The 17584-nt window shown below is 38.7% G+C and overlaps 1 protein-coding gene across 2 annotated transcripts in view; it reads right to left on the bottom strand.

Moving 5' to 3' along the window:
- Positions 1-297: 297 nt before the first annotated feature.
- sh3bgrl2 (SH3 domain binding glutamate-rich protein like 2) overlaps positions 298-17584 on the bottom strand; it is a 96577-nt gene continuing 79290 nt past the window's right edge. The window contains exons 4-5 of one of the 2 annotated variants that reach the window (XM_063040333.1): positions 10936-10986; positions 298-8980 (exon numbers count right to left, since the gene is read on the bottom strand). In XM_063040333.1, coding sequence (XP_062896403.1) covers positions 10978-10986 — 9 coding nt within the window. In that variant the 3' untranslated portion in view covers positions 298-8980; positions 10936-10977. The remainder of the gene's footprint in view (positions 8981-10935; positions 10987-17584) is intronic. The other variant, XM_063040332.1, reaches the window with a different exon arrangement.

Below are 17584 nucleotides of genomic sequence, written 5' to 3'. Positions count from 1 at the left end.
CAGTGTACCCATTTTATGCAAACTTAATTTAAGGAATATGGGCGTTGTTAATAAGGACACCATTTACTGTGGTGTGAGTGTGGAATAATAGTGGAAGTGGTGGATGCAGCTTTGATTTCAGCATTTATGAAAAGTTTGGATAAGTGCATGGTTGGGAGGGGTCTGGAGGGCTGTGGTCTGGGTGTAGGATAATGAGACTAGGCAGAATAATTGTTTGGCATGGACTAGATGTTCTATGATTCTATGACCTAGACGTAATGCTACTTTAACACTTAGTGTTGTACTGAGTAATACATGTTTATTTCAACAGTATACATTACACAAGGACTGTGCCAATAGTTTCACAATTACTTTACGTGATTTGAAGACATCAGAAAAAAAATCTCACGCAATGTAAAAACTCTTGTATTCAACCTTTAGAACAACAAACTACATTAACATCAGTAGGACACAAATAAAAATAAATTTTATTATTTAATACAGGAATAAAATGTTTCCAGCAACCTAGTTTAAATATGACAGGGACTAGTTACCAGAGCTTCAATAACAATGTGAAATAATGCAGTGAAATTCTTAGCACCAAACCTTTTCTTATCATTGAGCTAGATCACATTTGAACAGACTCATCAATGCATAAAGAACACAGGAAATTTGTGGATAAACCGTAAATTTAGTTTATTAAATCAGTTATAGGGCATAGGTTACACTGCAAGTTTCCTGTTGTGGAACAATAAAATCGCTATCTTTTTGCATGCCTGTTTAGCCTCCGTAGGATTGCCCTACAATTTCCTGCCAAACTCAAGTTTATAGTCACCATAAAATAGAAGGAAATTAATGGAAATCTGCATAACAGAAATATACGTAACAGAAATATACGTAAATACTGAGTTCAGTATAAAATAAGTTAGCCTCTGTTGAACTTTAATAGACATAGCAGGGTAGAAATAAGCTTGAATTGGACACAGAACATACATGCAGATGCACATCAAGCTTTTCTTCTGAAATGTAATGCCATTTGAACTGGCAACCTGGGAACAAATTTTAAGTTCTATATTTATGTAGATAGAAGGAAAGAGCAGAGCACTAAAGTGGATGTTAAGTCATAATCATAGTGAATAGCAAATGATCTATCGTGCTCCTAATCCCCGTGATCATATGAAGCTCTGGAAAAATGTTTTCAAAAGAAAAAGATAATAAATTTACTTTGAACTTTGAAAAAGAAAATTTAGCATGCATCACAGTGAGGACTGATTAAAAGAAACCCAGACTGCTGAATTGAGTCACTCAGAGACTTAAGCTAGTTCTTGTAAATGGTCATTCTTCAACAAGGCAAGCTGACATTCCCTTGAAGACCCTCTCTGTCTCCTCATCTCAAAGTACACCATGTTTTAGCAGGTGATTCAATACAATTTCAGTAGCAATAATGATAGTGTTTATTTCAGTATTTTGTGTCTGACAAATGGTTCCATTGAATTTGCAATGGTTACACAGCGACTGTTTAATCACTTTTTCTGAGACAAAGTAATTTACATGGATGATCTAAAGCCGTCTGAGGACTGAGAACTCAGGCACCTATTGGTGTTGTGTACACTAATATCTGAGTTATTGATATTCAGGGCAAGTATGCTGATAACCAGGTTTGATGTGCTAGTTAGGAAGCTTCCCTGATCTCTGTAACAATATGCAAAATAGCTTAGCTGAAGGTGTCTGATGCCTGGTTTGATGCAGACTAACAAATATATCTGTTGCTTTATATTTGGCTGATGTGAAGGCCTCATAGACTTGTCAGATTTCAAACCAGATCTCTTGAGCAGCCAGTCTCCTACTGTGAGCCAGTGCTCTGTCTGCATAATTTGAAATTGGATTAATTCTTTTATTATAGTAATGAACTGAAGATTGGTGCTCTTCTGAATTAACACCTGCTATATTCAAACAATTCCACAACTCCCCAACTCTCGGTCTTAACAAACACAGTAGAAAAATGGACTTCCACTACATCATAAATCCACACAATGGAAAGCCTTCCCTTAAACACTCATAACTGCAAGAAACTCACCAAACATGCAAAAAAGCTCTACAATTTGGCCATTATTACAGGCAGAGATGTATTCAGTCTTTGGAATTAAATAGAGAATTAAAAAAATACAATTGTTTCAGACATACTGATTTATTGTGCTTCTATCTCCTGCCTAAAGTAACTTGTAATTGTGCCCAATTGTGCATCTGTGGGTGGAAATACACAGGAAGTTGTAAGCCATTATTAAATAATCATAATGGCATCATTGTTGCAAGGAAGCATTGCAGTAAGCTGTGTTGATACAAGGAGTATTTCTCCATTTAAAGCGTACTGTTTTACAATAGAACTATGAAACAGAAAATGGTTTGCATATTGGTATGTGTCCTCTGTTATAATATCCAATGTTCTAAAACAAGGAGATATTAAATTGGCTTGAAGCTCAACATTATAAGCTCATAAAACCAACAATGTACTAGTGGGCTGAGAGTTAAATAAAGCTTAGTTGATTCATCATACTCTGGATGGAAGTGCCTTTGTCAACTCATTGGGAGAAGTGAGAATGTGGGAGGCAGAGCTGAGCAAGAAAAGCTTTTTACCATCTGGAATAAAATCCAGTAGGAACCCATTGTTTACAAGGAATGCTAACACTTCGCTTAGTTTGACAATTAACTTCTATGTTGAGTAATTTTGGATTGAGAAAGGATCAGTTAGAATATACAAGACACAAAAGGTAATAAGGTATGTTAAATGGAATACAGTAACAACACTGAGACCACACTTGGAGCATTCAGTTCCAGTTACCTCATTATAGGAAGGATGTGAAAGCTTTAGAGAGGGTGCAGACAATTTATCAGTATGCTGCCTGAATTAGAAAGCATCTTTTATGAGGAAAGGTTCAGCAAGTAAGGGCTTTTCTCGTTGGAGTGGAAAAGGATGCAAGGAGAATTGACAGAGGTGCATAAGAAGTATTGAAAGTATAGACAACCAGCATCATCTTTCCAGGGTAGAAATGGCTAATAGGAGATGGCATAGTTTTAAGGTGATTTGGGGAATATCAGAGGTAGGTGTTTCAATTGTAAAACAGTGGTGAATGCATGGAACACACTGCTAGGGGTGATAGTAGAGATCGGTACAGTAGGGACATTTGAGAGATTCTTAGATGGCACCTTGATGAAAGAAAAACGGAGAACTATACTAGAGGGATCCATTAGATTGAGATTGAAATAGGTCAAAAGATTGGCACAGCATAGACCAAAGGGCCTGTGCTGCGCTATACTGTTCTATGTTCTACATGATCGAAGTAATTTAGGCTCTTTAATGTTGGTGTACCTAACACACACAGCTCAGTTGCAAATCTTCTGCAAGACCAGCAAACTGCTGGACACCTGTGCTCAGCAGGTGGAGTCTTGGGCTGGGAAAACTGCCGCCAGAATAGTAAGGTCATTGAAATGAAATGGAGGAAGTCTGGTAATAGGAGAAAGGTAAGTAATGGCCTTCGTTTCATTTCATTAGTTTCAAAGTTTTTAATAGTTTATTAAGAGTGCATCGGTGCCTGTGGTCAAGTTTCTTTTAAATAGGTCCTGAATTAGTGAACATGAACATATTCATGAACATTCAACTTAGACACCATATTTAATAGTCCCTTAAAACACACAAAATGCTGGAGGAGCTAAGCAGGCCAGGCAGCATCTATGGAAAAGAGTAAACAATCGACATTTTGGGCCGAGACCCTGCATCTAGATTAAGGGTCTCAGCCGGAAACGTTCACTGTTTAGTCTTTTCCATAAATGCTGCCTGGCTGGTGAATTCATCCAGCATTTTGCCTGTTGCTTTGGCTTTCCAGCATCTGCAGATTTTCTCATGTTTGTGATTATTCAACCCCATGGTTAGGGCAGTTAGAATAGTTCCGTCAGTGCAATTGGAAGTGCACTGGGAGAGGTCCTTTCATCTCTTGGACCATCCCAAAGAGCTGGAAACCAGTCTAATTTACCATATAGGAGGGAAAAAAAAACCTAATCCAGAGTGCAAGTGACTGCCAATTTCAAGGCAGTCGAGAACTTCCCCTCAGTACTGTACAACATCATATTTCCCAGAAAAATCAGAGGTCAAATAGCTGGGATTATACATTCAATATCCAAATCTTTTCTCTGTCAATATCTCATGAAACAATAGTTGTGCAATGGCTTCATATAAATATCGAAATGTGCAAATATACAAACATTTTAAATTATGACAATTACAATCTCAAAGATGCAAAATGTGAAAAATTAATTAAGCATAAACTGAAAGCCATAAATTTTCAGAACATATTTCATCAGAATAAAATCATTCAAAAGCTAAGTTCAAAGCTAAAAGGGAAACTTCTGCAAATTACAGGTTTCAGTCCTCACTTTCGTAACTGATGTTTCATTCCACAGATAATTCATCCACACTTGAAGTAGTGCATGAACCATCTTGCTCCACACAGAATTTGTTTCTATAATTTTAATTCTGTTGATTTACTAGAGGGTGACTGAATTCTTCAGTCTGTGGAGGCATGAGAAATGCTTGCAAAATAAACTGCAATGTACCTTTTAATATGTACACTATGTTGAAAAGCTAAAGTGAATCAGAAAGTAATCATTTATTTTGTAAATGCACTCATCTCTGTAATGCTCAAGTAATGAACTGCAATTGTGAAAACAATTTACAGCAAATACAAATATTAAGGTGGGAGGGAATCATTACATTACTATGTGCCTTTGGCAAAAAAAAAATCACTTTTTCCCACTGTTATTGAACTAAAAAAAAAAAAAAAAAAAATTTCACCGGACTATACATTTCAGAAAGGTAAAATCTATGAGTAATGACAGAAGCTCATGATCTGTTTGGCTAGTAGTTTAAATAATAAATAGCCTGAGTATTTCTTCATTTGCTTACTCAGCAAATTTTAATTCCAATGTGTGCAGCAGTTCTCTTCAGAACCTGTAATCACTTTAAGCAGCTGAATAGTCATGTGCCCATGCTCCCCACTCAGTGGAGATCATTTTGTTTTCATTACACTTTTAAAATGTCTTTTTGACTAAGCAGTCTGCTTTAAGCAGGTCTTGATTACAGCCATTGTTTCTCAGTATTGTATAAAGTCAAGTTTACCCAGTCATATTGATCAAATGATTATTCTAAGCATCTGCGAGCGTTGTTTTAAAAATAGCTCTCATTTTTTTTATTAATGTAGCTTTAACTGAAAAATCTGTGAGAAAAATTTAACCAGACTGCAATACAAATTTTTAAAATTCCTCAAACTGAGGAGGCCATTTAATCCATGGGTCAATGGCACTTCTCAAAGCATATCAATCAGCCCCATGTCTCCACTTAGTCTCCTTACAACCAGAATCTGCTCATGACTCACCAATTCCCTCATTCCACTTACCTACACTGGGGCTGATTTAATTACCAATTAATCTACCTACGTGCCTTTGAGACACCAGGGGAAATAGAAGCACTCAGCCGAAAGCCATGTGGTCACTGGGAAATTAAAAAAAAAATCTTCATACAGGTATAGCCAGAGATCACGATCAAGACATGAGGCAGCAATGCTCCTCAGAAATGAAATTTCCAGTTACATTGCAATTTTCACATTGATAGCACAGAATTTGGCTAGAAAATCATATCTCTACCAAATGGCATTTGAAATCTACAGCACCTTTGCTGCTGAGATTTTGTATTGGTTGTCCAGTTGTCAAGAAGGGAGCTGCATCCCAACCACCACAGAATCAAATGAATGTCATGACATCCGAATAATCTACTATCTCTTTACCAAAGAGAGTTAGGCTATTTGACTAAACTTTGTGGCAAGTCATGTGCATCATACACAGGCATTCTTCAGGTTTTATCAGTATTCAAACAGCACAGACTCGTGTGTAAAACACAAATAGCACATGCGGTATATGCAACAAAAGAATTAATGTGACCTAGTCCAGATGACCATTAAAATAAAGATGCACCTCTAGTAACTCATCGAGATGATGCTCATGTTTACAGCAAAGTTCAAACGTACACATTTAAAGTATAAAAGACTATTTGATTTGAAAAGAAACACGACAGGCATTTTTCGATCCATCACACCTTGTCTACCAGAACCAGTCAAGAACGTGTGCTTGAGGAGTAGTGAATAATGGGTTACAAGATGAACAAGACATGGGTGCACCCAGATGCATGCAGCATGTTGATATTTGGTACAACTACCTATATAATATTAACTAGATTGTTGTCAAAATGTCTGATTCTGAAATCTTGTGAAATGATTATAACCATATGTGGAATTTATTTATTTATTTTTTACACACAGTTTTGGCCAGAAGGTCAAGTGTATCAACTTGTCTGGTACTTTTGATCATATTTTACGTAGCTGAGTGACTTTGCAATCTAGTTTCGGCCACAAATTGGCAACCATTACAATACAGCTGGAGATATTTAAAAACTTATGGAAATAAAGTTAGCTATTGTTTTCTTTAATTGTTGAAACAATTTACCTTTACTTAGTGATACAGATCCAAAGACTTTAAAGATAATGGCAGTTTAAGTGATTTAGTAAGGTGGCAAATAGAGCATTAGGTGAAGAAGCATTTCATTATTCCCTCTGGTTGGAAGAATGGAAAATGGGATTTTTTTTTAAAGGACAGAAGTGAATAAATTGTGAGGTACAAATGAATCTACACATTTTTGGCCAGGCAGCAATTAAGGAGACAAATGGTATATTGGCTTTTATTGGATGTGGGTTGGTGTTTCGAGTAGAAGAGAAAGGGAATCTTGCTGTGCCCGTACATCTGCAGCACTGCTCTAGTCTCCATAGCAAAGAAAGGGCATGCTACCTTGTAATGTAGATTGGTTTACCCAGTGAAAAGACAATGAATAGATTAGTATTCACTGGGTTTAGAAATACATAAGGTGCTTTCACTGAAGCATTAGTGGGCAATTGGCTAGAAGTCTAAAGTATGTTTTCCCTGAATGAAGAGTCTGAAACTGGAAGCCTGGTCTCTGGATAAGGAATGAGATGAAAGAAAAAATACCTATTTTCTAACAAAGGGCTGCAAATATTTTGTATTCTCTATTTTGAGAACAGTGGATGCTTAGTCATAAATATTCAACAGTGCAATTGACAGACTAAAAGAACAGAGGGGCAAGGCTTTCAGCCTTGGCTAAACTGAGGATGGGGAAGTTCAGGTAAGAATAAGTAGTGTTCAAGACCTGTACTGTATTTGACCCAAGTCCCATTTGGCAATCATATATGACACTGAAGCTGAGAGTAATCTTTTTTGTTTTTGATAGGGAAGGGGGAATTGCAAGGCAATAGTGTTCATGGCTGGAATGGAAGACAATAGCTTTGGTTTCCAACTAATAAGTTGGGAGAAAACCTAAACTCATATGTTACACCAAGTAAAACACAATTAACTCTAAGCTCCAAAACCCACTGAACACAGCAAGCAGATATAGGATTTGTTATATGTTGACAAAATAATCCTTAGAATACAACTTATCCATGGTCTCACCCTGTTTCTACCAGCTTCATGTTTATTTAATTCAGATTTGATAAGCCAATCAGACATTAGATTCTCTTGCAAACATTACTACTTTTTTGGTTAGTAAATACAGATTCATGACTAGGTAGAATCATTTTAATCCATTTTAGATTTTGCCCATTGTGTTGTTTCCCATTCACCAGATGAAATGACTGATGTGGTCCTTGAGGATTCAACCTTTATGATGCTGTAAAAATATATTTGGTGAAGGACATTGTTTGACAATGAGACTTTTAAACTGTTCCTCATGATGTCACATAGCCAGAGACAGAAATAAGTAATTACTAAGTTAATGGGCCTGCCTCTGCAAGATGTATCATACTCCTTTAGCTGTATTAAATATGACTTGCTGTTGACAAAACTTCTGGGGAGAACTATTAATAGCTAATGATACGGACCTGTTGGAAAGTACATACAAAAACACAGTAAGAAATGTTTGGCAAATAGATATCTCAGCAAAAACAAAAAGCCTTTAATACATCCCTGCCAGGTCATGTGATATAGTATTGTGCCTTTGCTAGCATTATAATGATGGCATTGCTCCAGTAATGATCTCAGCATGCTTTCTGCACAGTAGAGTTTGAAATTACAGCAGCAGTTCCTCAAAACTCTTCAGCCTTTTGTATGATGTAGTTTCATAAAGAGACATAAAACACCAGATCTCTTCAGGAAAAAAAGGAACAAACTGCTGGAGGAACTCAGTGAGTCAGGCAGCATCTGTGGATGCAAAGTGATAGTTGACATTTTTGGGTCTACACCCTACATTGGGTCTAATGACCCAAAATGTCAACTACCTGCTTGCCTCCACAATTGACAACATAACACTGAAGTGCTGAAGTGTTCCGATAATGAATAGCCCAGCTGAGTTCCTCCAGCAGCCAGTGTTTTACCAAGTTGATCCCTTTCAGTAGATATTCATCTACAAAAATCTTCCTATTCTTCTGTTAATCACCACTAATGGCTATATGCATGCCATAGAGAGGAGATGTCCTTATTTAAACGTTGCACTATTGACATTAACCCGTGGTTTGCCCCTTTCATTTTTCGAGGGGCAATTATGGTGTTGGCGAAGGTAGAACACCGATACAACACTGCTCAGATGAACCTAAATTCACTCACTAAGGCAAGACGGCAAGCAGCAAACAGGAGCCATCCAGTGTTGTCACAAACTTGACTGTTTCGTGTAGAGTTGACATGACCTATGATTCTTTTCTTCTAAAAGCCATTACAGCAAAGAGGTTTTATTGCGATCAGCTGGGATATAGAGCAATAGTCAATGACATAACACAAGGCATTTATTGTGCTGAAGTGTTCCAATAAAGAATAGCCAAGCTGAGAGGCAGCTCTACACAAGGCAAACCATTCAGGGTACAGGTGGGTCTTCAAGGAACTATGGTTCAGAATCCTATGAAGAAAACAGAACAGATTAAGTACACAGTATCACATAGTACAGGAGGCCTCTGTACAAGCTGAAAAAGAGTTTGTGTAATCCCACTCTCCACCACCAGGTCATGTATCTTCAAATGCACATTCAAATATTAAATGTGATGTGATACAATTATCTGCCCTCATGAGGAGTGAGCTCCAGATCCCTACCACCCTCTGGATAAATTCATTTTTTTTCTTTTCCTTTCCATTTAATTCCTCCACCAAATATCTTAAATCTATTACTCATGTTTTTCAACGATCTGCTAAGGGAAATATTCCTTCCCTTTACTTTAGTCACCTCAACTTTATACACTTATAATTAAGTTTTCCTTTAAGCAACCTCTGTTGAAAGGAAACTCCCCTGCCTAATATTTTTCTCCTTCTAGCTATGTCTCTAGTCTCCTGGCAGTACCCTTAAGTCACTTCTGTCATCTCATCTAATCTTTCCTGTAATGTGTTGACTGGAAAGGTATGTGGTACTTGGATTCTAATCAAACTAGTATTACATTCTAGCATAATTCCACGCACCATTCATTATATTCTGTGTTTCCTCCAATGAAGAACAACATTCTGTCATTTTAAAGACCTGCCTCCAACAATTACAGATCTCTGGATCTACATTCCCAGGTCCTGATGCCCTACTTGCCCCGTTGCACCTCCCCAAATGGATCATCTCACCAGTCTTGCTTAAATTCCATTTACCACTCGTCTGCCCAGGTGACCAGACACAACATACATTTCCCTGCAGCCTTAAGCAAAAGACTGCAGAGAGAAAGCATCTGTTAACTGATCTAATGTACAGTAATTTAATAAACTACAGCACTTACTGGTACAGTACCTTCTTTTATATTTGTTTTCTTGGTGATCACTGTTACAAAATGGAGCTACTTTATTACTAGTTGTATTACAAAATGCATTTCATAGACCAGAGCAAAACAGGAAGTTTAGCAGGGAAGCCTTTCTAAATTTTTATTCCATGTGCATTGCCCAAGTCTAGAGTGTACATATTGTTGATTTTAAAAACTTGCCCAAGCAGGCAATATCACATTTTTCACATACCAATTATATGTGGGTGTTTCACTACTATGGACTACCAACATAAACTTCATTTGAATCATTTTATAAATACTGTATAGTACTGTGCAAAAGTTTTATATAGCTTTTGCACAGTACTGCATTTGTCACTGGACTAGAAAACAGGAACAATACAGTGGCTTTTTTATTTGCATCTCCCTGGAATTCAGAAGAATTTAACCTCACTGAAATCTATCAAATATTGAAAGACCTCAATAGTGCAGACGTGGAAGGGATATTTCCTATGGTGAGGAGTCTAGGACCAAAGGGCACAGCCTCAGAATAGAGGGGCGTCCACTTAGAATGAAAATGAGAAGGAATTTCTTCAGCCAGCAGGTGGTGAATCTGTGGAATTTCTTGCCACAGGTGGCTGTGGTGGCCAAGTCACTGGGTTTATTTATGGCAGAAGTTGATAGATTCTTGATTAGTCAGGGCATGAAGGGTTATGGGGTGAAGGCAGGAGAGGGGCTGATTGGGAAATGAATCACACATAATGAAAAGGCAGAGGGAACTCGATGGGCCAAATGGCCAAATTCTCCTCCTATAACTTATTGCATTATGGCCATAAATGTGTGTTTGAGTATAAATAGGATTGACATCCAATAGTTTGGAAAAGTTGCTAATCTGGTACCAAAAGTCCCAAAGGTGCTGGATAATCACAATGTTGCTGATCTAAGTAATACTCATTTCTCATGTATTTTAATCAGCCAATAGGTGGCGTCTCTGCCCAAGAGGACTGGATTGAACTGGATTCAGCCTTAAATTCTGCTGGGTCTTTGGCGATTCTGAGTAAGCCTGATAGATTCTTACTACCTCTTACTTTGTGCATTTACATTTATTTCAAATACAGGCACTTACATGATGAGCCAGCAGTTTGGAGAACCTGAAGATCTGTCAGTGTCAAAGGATCTATGACAAAATCATGAAATTCATGAAATCTAGATTGCTGTTTTTTGTTTACCTCAATCCCCCTAGCATTCCAAAGTAAACAATTTAGTCTGAGCTTTGACTACACTCAAGGACTGAGCATTCACACCTTTCCAAGGCAGAGTGTTTAGACAAGCTGAGTGAAGACATTCTTCATCTCAGTGCAAAAAATATGGATCCTAAAAGAAAACAGATAGTGGTTGAACTGCTAAATGACTGTTTTGCATCTGCCTCTATGCCAGAAAGGATACTTATGCTGAAAATTATGGTTGCTCTGCACTGAACATCATCATTAATATTACAATGCATAATCAGTCTCCCTAAAATAGATTAGGAGAGCTCAAATTTGTGACAACACTAGGTCAAGTTAGTATTCAGACAAGATTGGATAAATAATTCAAATAACATGCTCCATGGGCCCTCTGTCCACATCATTAAATCAATAAAATCGGGGATACTTCCATTAGTTTGAAAGCTGGAGAATGGAATTTATTTACTCTGCTTTATAGCCTGACATCAGTTATCAGGAAAAATACTGGAAGGTGACATGAGAAGCCTCTAGTGATCACGGAGGCCAAACTGTGACATGAACACTTAACTTGGATGAACACTGCATCATCCCCAAAGCAAAATCAATACAGGAAAACACATCTCATTTGCAGGCCATAATACAGAAAGGAGAAAGAAAAAACCTAAATGTTGCTGTGCATGTATTGTTTAAAGTTCCCAACCAATACATAGCTAATATTTACAAGGAAATGAGTTCTATTGTTTGATGCTGAACCTTCTACCATTTTAACATCAATGCTAGACAAACTAAATTTAGTGTCCAGTTTCCCCCTGAAATGGTTAGTGATAGAATACATCTCATACTTTACAACCTAGAAGACTTCAGACTATCGATCCTATCTCAGCTTTCCGCACAATTGCATCAGTCCCATTCCTTATGCATTTTCCATAATCTATTTTCTTGCACACACTCATTAATTCCTGTCACCCAATTACACTTAATTCATCCCAACATGATGTTCGAGTGAAGGAAGAATGAAGCAGAGGCTAACCTGTTGAGGTGCAGACAAAGGGCTTTGTTTGAGCCTGAGAGGGGTTGAGTGAGGGAAAGCTGCAAAACTCAGAGATGACCATAAAGGGAAGATAAAAACCTTATCCATCCTAGGTATAAACCAGATGCTGCTCCTTTCAGTGCAAACAGAGGCTCAATTTGACTCATTGGTCATTCTCCGGTCACCAATTTGCAGCAGCATTTATACCTTTGCTGCCTCTCACCCGTCCTCCACGCATCGCCAATTCCTCCTCAAATAAATAGCATTTACCTTTTGTATTATTCAAAAATATTAGTATTTCATTGCTATTATACAGTGAGTTTCAAAGCACAATTATCCAAGGAGCTTTCAATATATTCCTGCAATCCCGACTAATATCTTTAATCATCATTTTTAATCATCAAAACTGAGCCACAATGTGTCAGAGAGGAGCTCTTCGAAGTAACTTGATTATCCAAGTACATTTATGTTACCATATACAACCCAGAGATTTGCTTTCTTGTAGGCATACACAGTAAATTAGGAGCAGCAGCTTAGGAAGATTAAAGGCGCCTAACGGCAACTCCTTTGATTGCATCTTCAGAAACAGCTCTTCCATCTTTAATATCTCTGTTTTTCCCTTCCAGGGTTCTTTTGAAGAGTTACACACTGACTACAGTTCTTTGCAGGAATGGAACCCACTCTCGGGGTTACACGACTGGCCGTTATTCAGCATGTCAAGGGCTCTGCCTAAGAGCTCAGCTCGCCTTCGGAGGGCCAAGATCTCATGGCTCTGGAGGCGGGTCAGTGTCTGGGCAGGAGATTGGTGTGTCGTGGGAGATGGAAGATCTAAGGCTGTCTGCCCAGAGACCCGAGATCTTTGGGCACAGAACTTGAAAAAAAGCAACACAATGGACTTTTAACATCGTAAACCAGCGAGTTGTTTGTTATGTCTCCCCTCTCGCTGTGAAACAGAGATACCTCATTCGTGAGAGAGAGAAAAAGAGCCTGTGGCATGTGGAATACCTCATGAACAAGTAGTCTTTGGAGTACTGCAAGTCTGCATCTTTGCTGTTGCTCTGCTCACGCTCAAGTGCTCGGTGGTGGGTGCTGATGCTTTTTTTTGGCTGGTGGGGGGAGAGGGGAATCAATGCTTGCTGCCACTTATGCGCGGGAATGATGGAAGCTTGTGGGGACTTTAGGGTTCTATTCATTCTTTGCGGTACTTCTCTGTTTTCGTGGATGGTTGCGAAGAAAAAGCATTTTAGGATGTATATTATATACATTTCTCTGACATTAAATGTACCTTTGAAACCTTAAATCCAAGAAACACAACAGAATCAATGGAAGATCGCACTAACAGGATGGACAAACAACCACTGTGCAAAAGACAAACTGTGCAAATACAAAAAGAAAGAAAAAATCATATTAATAAATAAATAGCAATAAACATTGAGAACATGAGATGAAAGGTCCTTAAAAGTGAGTACATAGGTTGTAGGAATAGTTCAATGACAGCACTAGTGAAGCTGAGTGAAGTTATCCCCTTATATTCTTCCTGATGGCAGCAGTGGGAAGAGAGCATGATCAGGGTGGTAGGATTCCTTGATGGATGCTACTCTTCTGCAACATCGCTCCGCGTAGATATGCTCAATGAAGAGGAGGACTTTACCCATGGAGAAGAGGGCTTCAGCATAGCCACTCCTTTTTGTTGCACCTTCTGTCCGAAGGCATTGGTGTTTTCATACCAGGCTGTGATGCAGCCAGTCAATATACTCTATACTATACACCTATAAAAGTTTGTCAAAGTTTTAGATGTCTTGTCGAATCTTCATAAACTCCTAAAGAAAAACAGGCACTGCTATGCTTTCTTTGTAATTACACTTACGTGACAGGCCCAGGACAGATCCTCTGAAATGATAATACTGAGGAATTTAAAGTTGCTGACGTTACCTACCTCTGATCCCCCAATGAGGACTAACTCATGGACCTCCGGTTTCATCCTCCTGAAGTCAACAATCAGCTCCTTGGTCTTATTGACATTGAGTGAGAGATTGCTGTTATGGCACCACTCAGTCAGATTTTCAATTTCCCTCCTATATGCTAATTCATCACACCTTTAATTCAGCCAAACTTAAATACGGTATTGGAACTGTGCTCAGCTTCATAGTCATAAGTGTAAGGTGAGTAGAGTGGGGGTTAAGCCTTGTGGTGCACCTGTGTTGCTAGAGATTGTGGAGGAAATGTTGTTGCCAATTGGAACTCACCTGTGCCTGCAAGTGAGGAAATCCAGGATCCAATTGCATGAGGAGGTATTGGGGTCAAGTTCTTAGAGCTTATTGATTAGTTTTGAGGGGATGATGTATTGAATTTATGGTAAATGTTATTTATTTGAACTTACTTTAGAAAGTGGGGCTCATCACCCATGGCTGAAAGCTCATCTAGGAGAAGGAAAACTCTGATTTGAAACCTCCCCCTACCTTGCGGCTATATCCATTCACAGAGAAGGCTTTAGGAGTAAACCCCGAGGAAATACCTCGAACTGGAGTTCCTAACACAGACCTACATTGTTTAACACTGGTAACTACTGTGATGCCACTTATAGCAAACTATATCACTCATTGCTATTCCTTTGGATTCATCTGCTGCGTGGAGAGGGGGAGCCTGCTGCACTGGCAACAGCTTGCTCTCCATTTCATACTTTAATGGCTTGTGTATTGACTGACAGCGACAACATAGACAGCTGGGATGCAACCTTCATGGTTGACCTCAACCAACAGAGGGCCTCATACCTTAGAAAATAGCTACATTTAGAAATCTTCATTAAATAATTTATCTATATTCATTAAATCATAGTGAAGAGGGAAGATATAAATAACACAAAGTCAATAATGAAATATAAAATTACAGAAGATAAAGGGTCTCGGCACAAAATGTCGATTGTTTAATCCTCTCCCAAGATGTTGCATGACCTGCTGAGCTCCTTCAGGATTTGGTGTATGTTACTCAGCATAAAATAATTATTCCTTCCATTGGGCAGTATGTTAGCGTAATGGTTAGTGCAATGCTTTACAGCACCAGCAATCACTGATCAGGGCTCGATTCCCACCGCTGTCTGTAAGGAGTTTGTACGTTCTGCTACGGCCACATGGGTTTCCTACAGGTGCTCCCATTTCCTCCCACATTGAAAAGACATATGGTTAGGCTCAGCAATAGGAGGTTGTGGGCATGCAATGTTAGGTCTGGAAGAGTTGCAACACTTGCAGGTTGCCCCCAGCACATTCCTCACCGACTTGATTCAACACAAACACATTTCAATCTATATTTCAATGTTTTGATGTACATGTGACAAATAAAGCCAACCTTTATAAGCTGCTAGCCCTCCAGACTATCATTGCTATGGTACAGCCATCACATTAGTCCCATTTTACACTCCCCCCCCCGCAATTTCCTTCTCATAACTCCTGTAATTATTTTCCCTTGAACTATTTTGTTTAACAGATTTTCAGGATATGGGTCTTGCTGGCAAGGCCAGCATATATTTCCCATTCATTACTGGCCTTGTAACAATTGTGGTGAGCTTGCTTCTTAACCTTTCTAGTGAAATAACACTCAGCACTGTTGGTTTGAAAGTTACAAGATTGAAATCAAGAGACAGTGAAGGACCAGCAATATACATGCATTCTCAAAGCAGGATGGAGTGCAATTTGGAGAGAGATTGCAGATGGTGCCTAATGCCCAATGTTATAGAGGTCATGAGCTTGAGTGACTTTTGTGTGATGGTATTTTGCTGATATCTCATGAGAGCTTACTATCTTACATGTGCTGTGTATGACTGTTGGTACCGTGTTTTGCACCTTTGTCCCAGTGCAACACCGTTTCATTTGGTGGTATTCATGCATGGTTGATTGGCAATTAAACTTGAATTGAGAAGTGCTGTCAGGGTAGCCAAGCTGTATAACTGCAGTACATATTTTGTAGATGATACACACCATAAACACTGGTGGAGAAAACTAACATTTAGGGTATTTGGATGTGGTATGAATCAGGCAAGCTGTTTTTTTTCCTGCATTTAGTGGAGCATTTTGATTGCTGAAGGTGCTGCACTCATCCAGGCAAATGGAAATTATTCTACCACTCTCTTGACTTATGACTTGAAGATAGTGGAAAGGCCTTGGGATTTCACAGGGTAAGTCATTGGGTGCAGAACCCGAGGCCTCTGACCAGATCTTGCAGCCGTGGTATAGCTGGTCCAGTTGCAGTTCTGGTTGATGGTGATCACAAGGCTATTGAAGGAGTGGGATTAAGTGATGGTACATCATTGAATGCCATGGGGAAGGTTGTTAAACTCTCTTGCTGGACATGGCCATTGCTTGGCAGGTTAGCAGAGAGTAACGTACTGTTTATCAGCTGATAATTGAATGTAGTTTAGACCTTGCTGCATCCAAGTATTTGCTGAGACATTGACCCATATTTGATTCAGTTTGCAATGAAATAACCTCCCCTCTTGACCTTACGATAGAAAGAATGTCAGATGCAGTAGCTGAAAATGTCTGGGCCCCAGGACAGTACACCAGGGAAGTTTTGCAGTAACATCTTGGGACTGACAATGATGGTCTTCAACAGACATAGCCACTTCCCTCTGTACAAGGTATGATATGACTTCAAAGCTTGATTTCAGGTTTTATTAAGGTTATTTTAACAGTCAAATACTACCTTAATATCAAAACAATCACTCTTACCTCACTTCTGCAATTCAGCATAGCTCCCAAGGCTTTGTACTTTTTAAATAGTGTTCTCTACCTACCCTAATACCGCTGAATACTTGCGGAAAGATGCACACCTCCCTGCACCACAGTGCCACCACCCCCATCCCATATTCCTGGTCTCTTGGTACCAAAACCGTGTCGTTAAAACTGTAAAATAATACCACTTACTACATATTATCTCCTCTCATTCTATGAGAATGAACAATACAGGAACCTGAAGACCCACACTCAATGTTTTAGGAACAGGTTCTTCCCCGCTGTCATCTGAATGATCCATGAACTCTACCTTGCCATTCCAATTTCACAACTTTATTTATTTATGAGATTTATAGCAATGTTTATGTCTTGCACTGTACTGCTGCACAAAACAACAAATTTTAGGACATATGTCAATGATAATAATCGGATTCAATGTTAAGTTCCATGTTTCTACCTAATTCACCAGTCTATCTTCCCTGTTGTTTAATTCATTCGTGTTTCTTATCTAGAAGCATTGAAATCATATCTCTATATGAAGTCCAGGTTATCAATGTTTATCAAGAATAGTGGTCCCACTATTGATCACTGGGAAACCATGCGACTCTTTCTTCCTATTTGAAAAGTTACAACTCAGTACCACTCTGTTCTTAGGCCATTAGCCAAATTTTACACCAACATTGAGAGTATCCTTCCAGCGGCTCATAAATCTATTGTCAGGAAGACTGAATTGGTTTTCAGAGTTCATCTACACTCATCAACCTTTTCCATTGGTTTCAAGATTTCACATGTTGC

This window comes from Mobula hypostoma, chromosome 2 (genome assembly GCF_963921235.1).
Source record: "Mobula hypostoma chromosome 2, sMobHyp1.1, whole genome shotgun sequence".
Taxonomy (NCBI): Eukaryota; Metazoa; Chordata; class Chondrichthyes; order Myliobatiformes; family Myliobatidae; genus Mobula; species Mobula hypostoma.
Note: the sequence above shows the minus strand (reverse complement) of the source record. Positions and strands in the feature narration are given on the sequence as shown.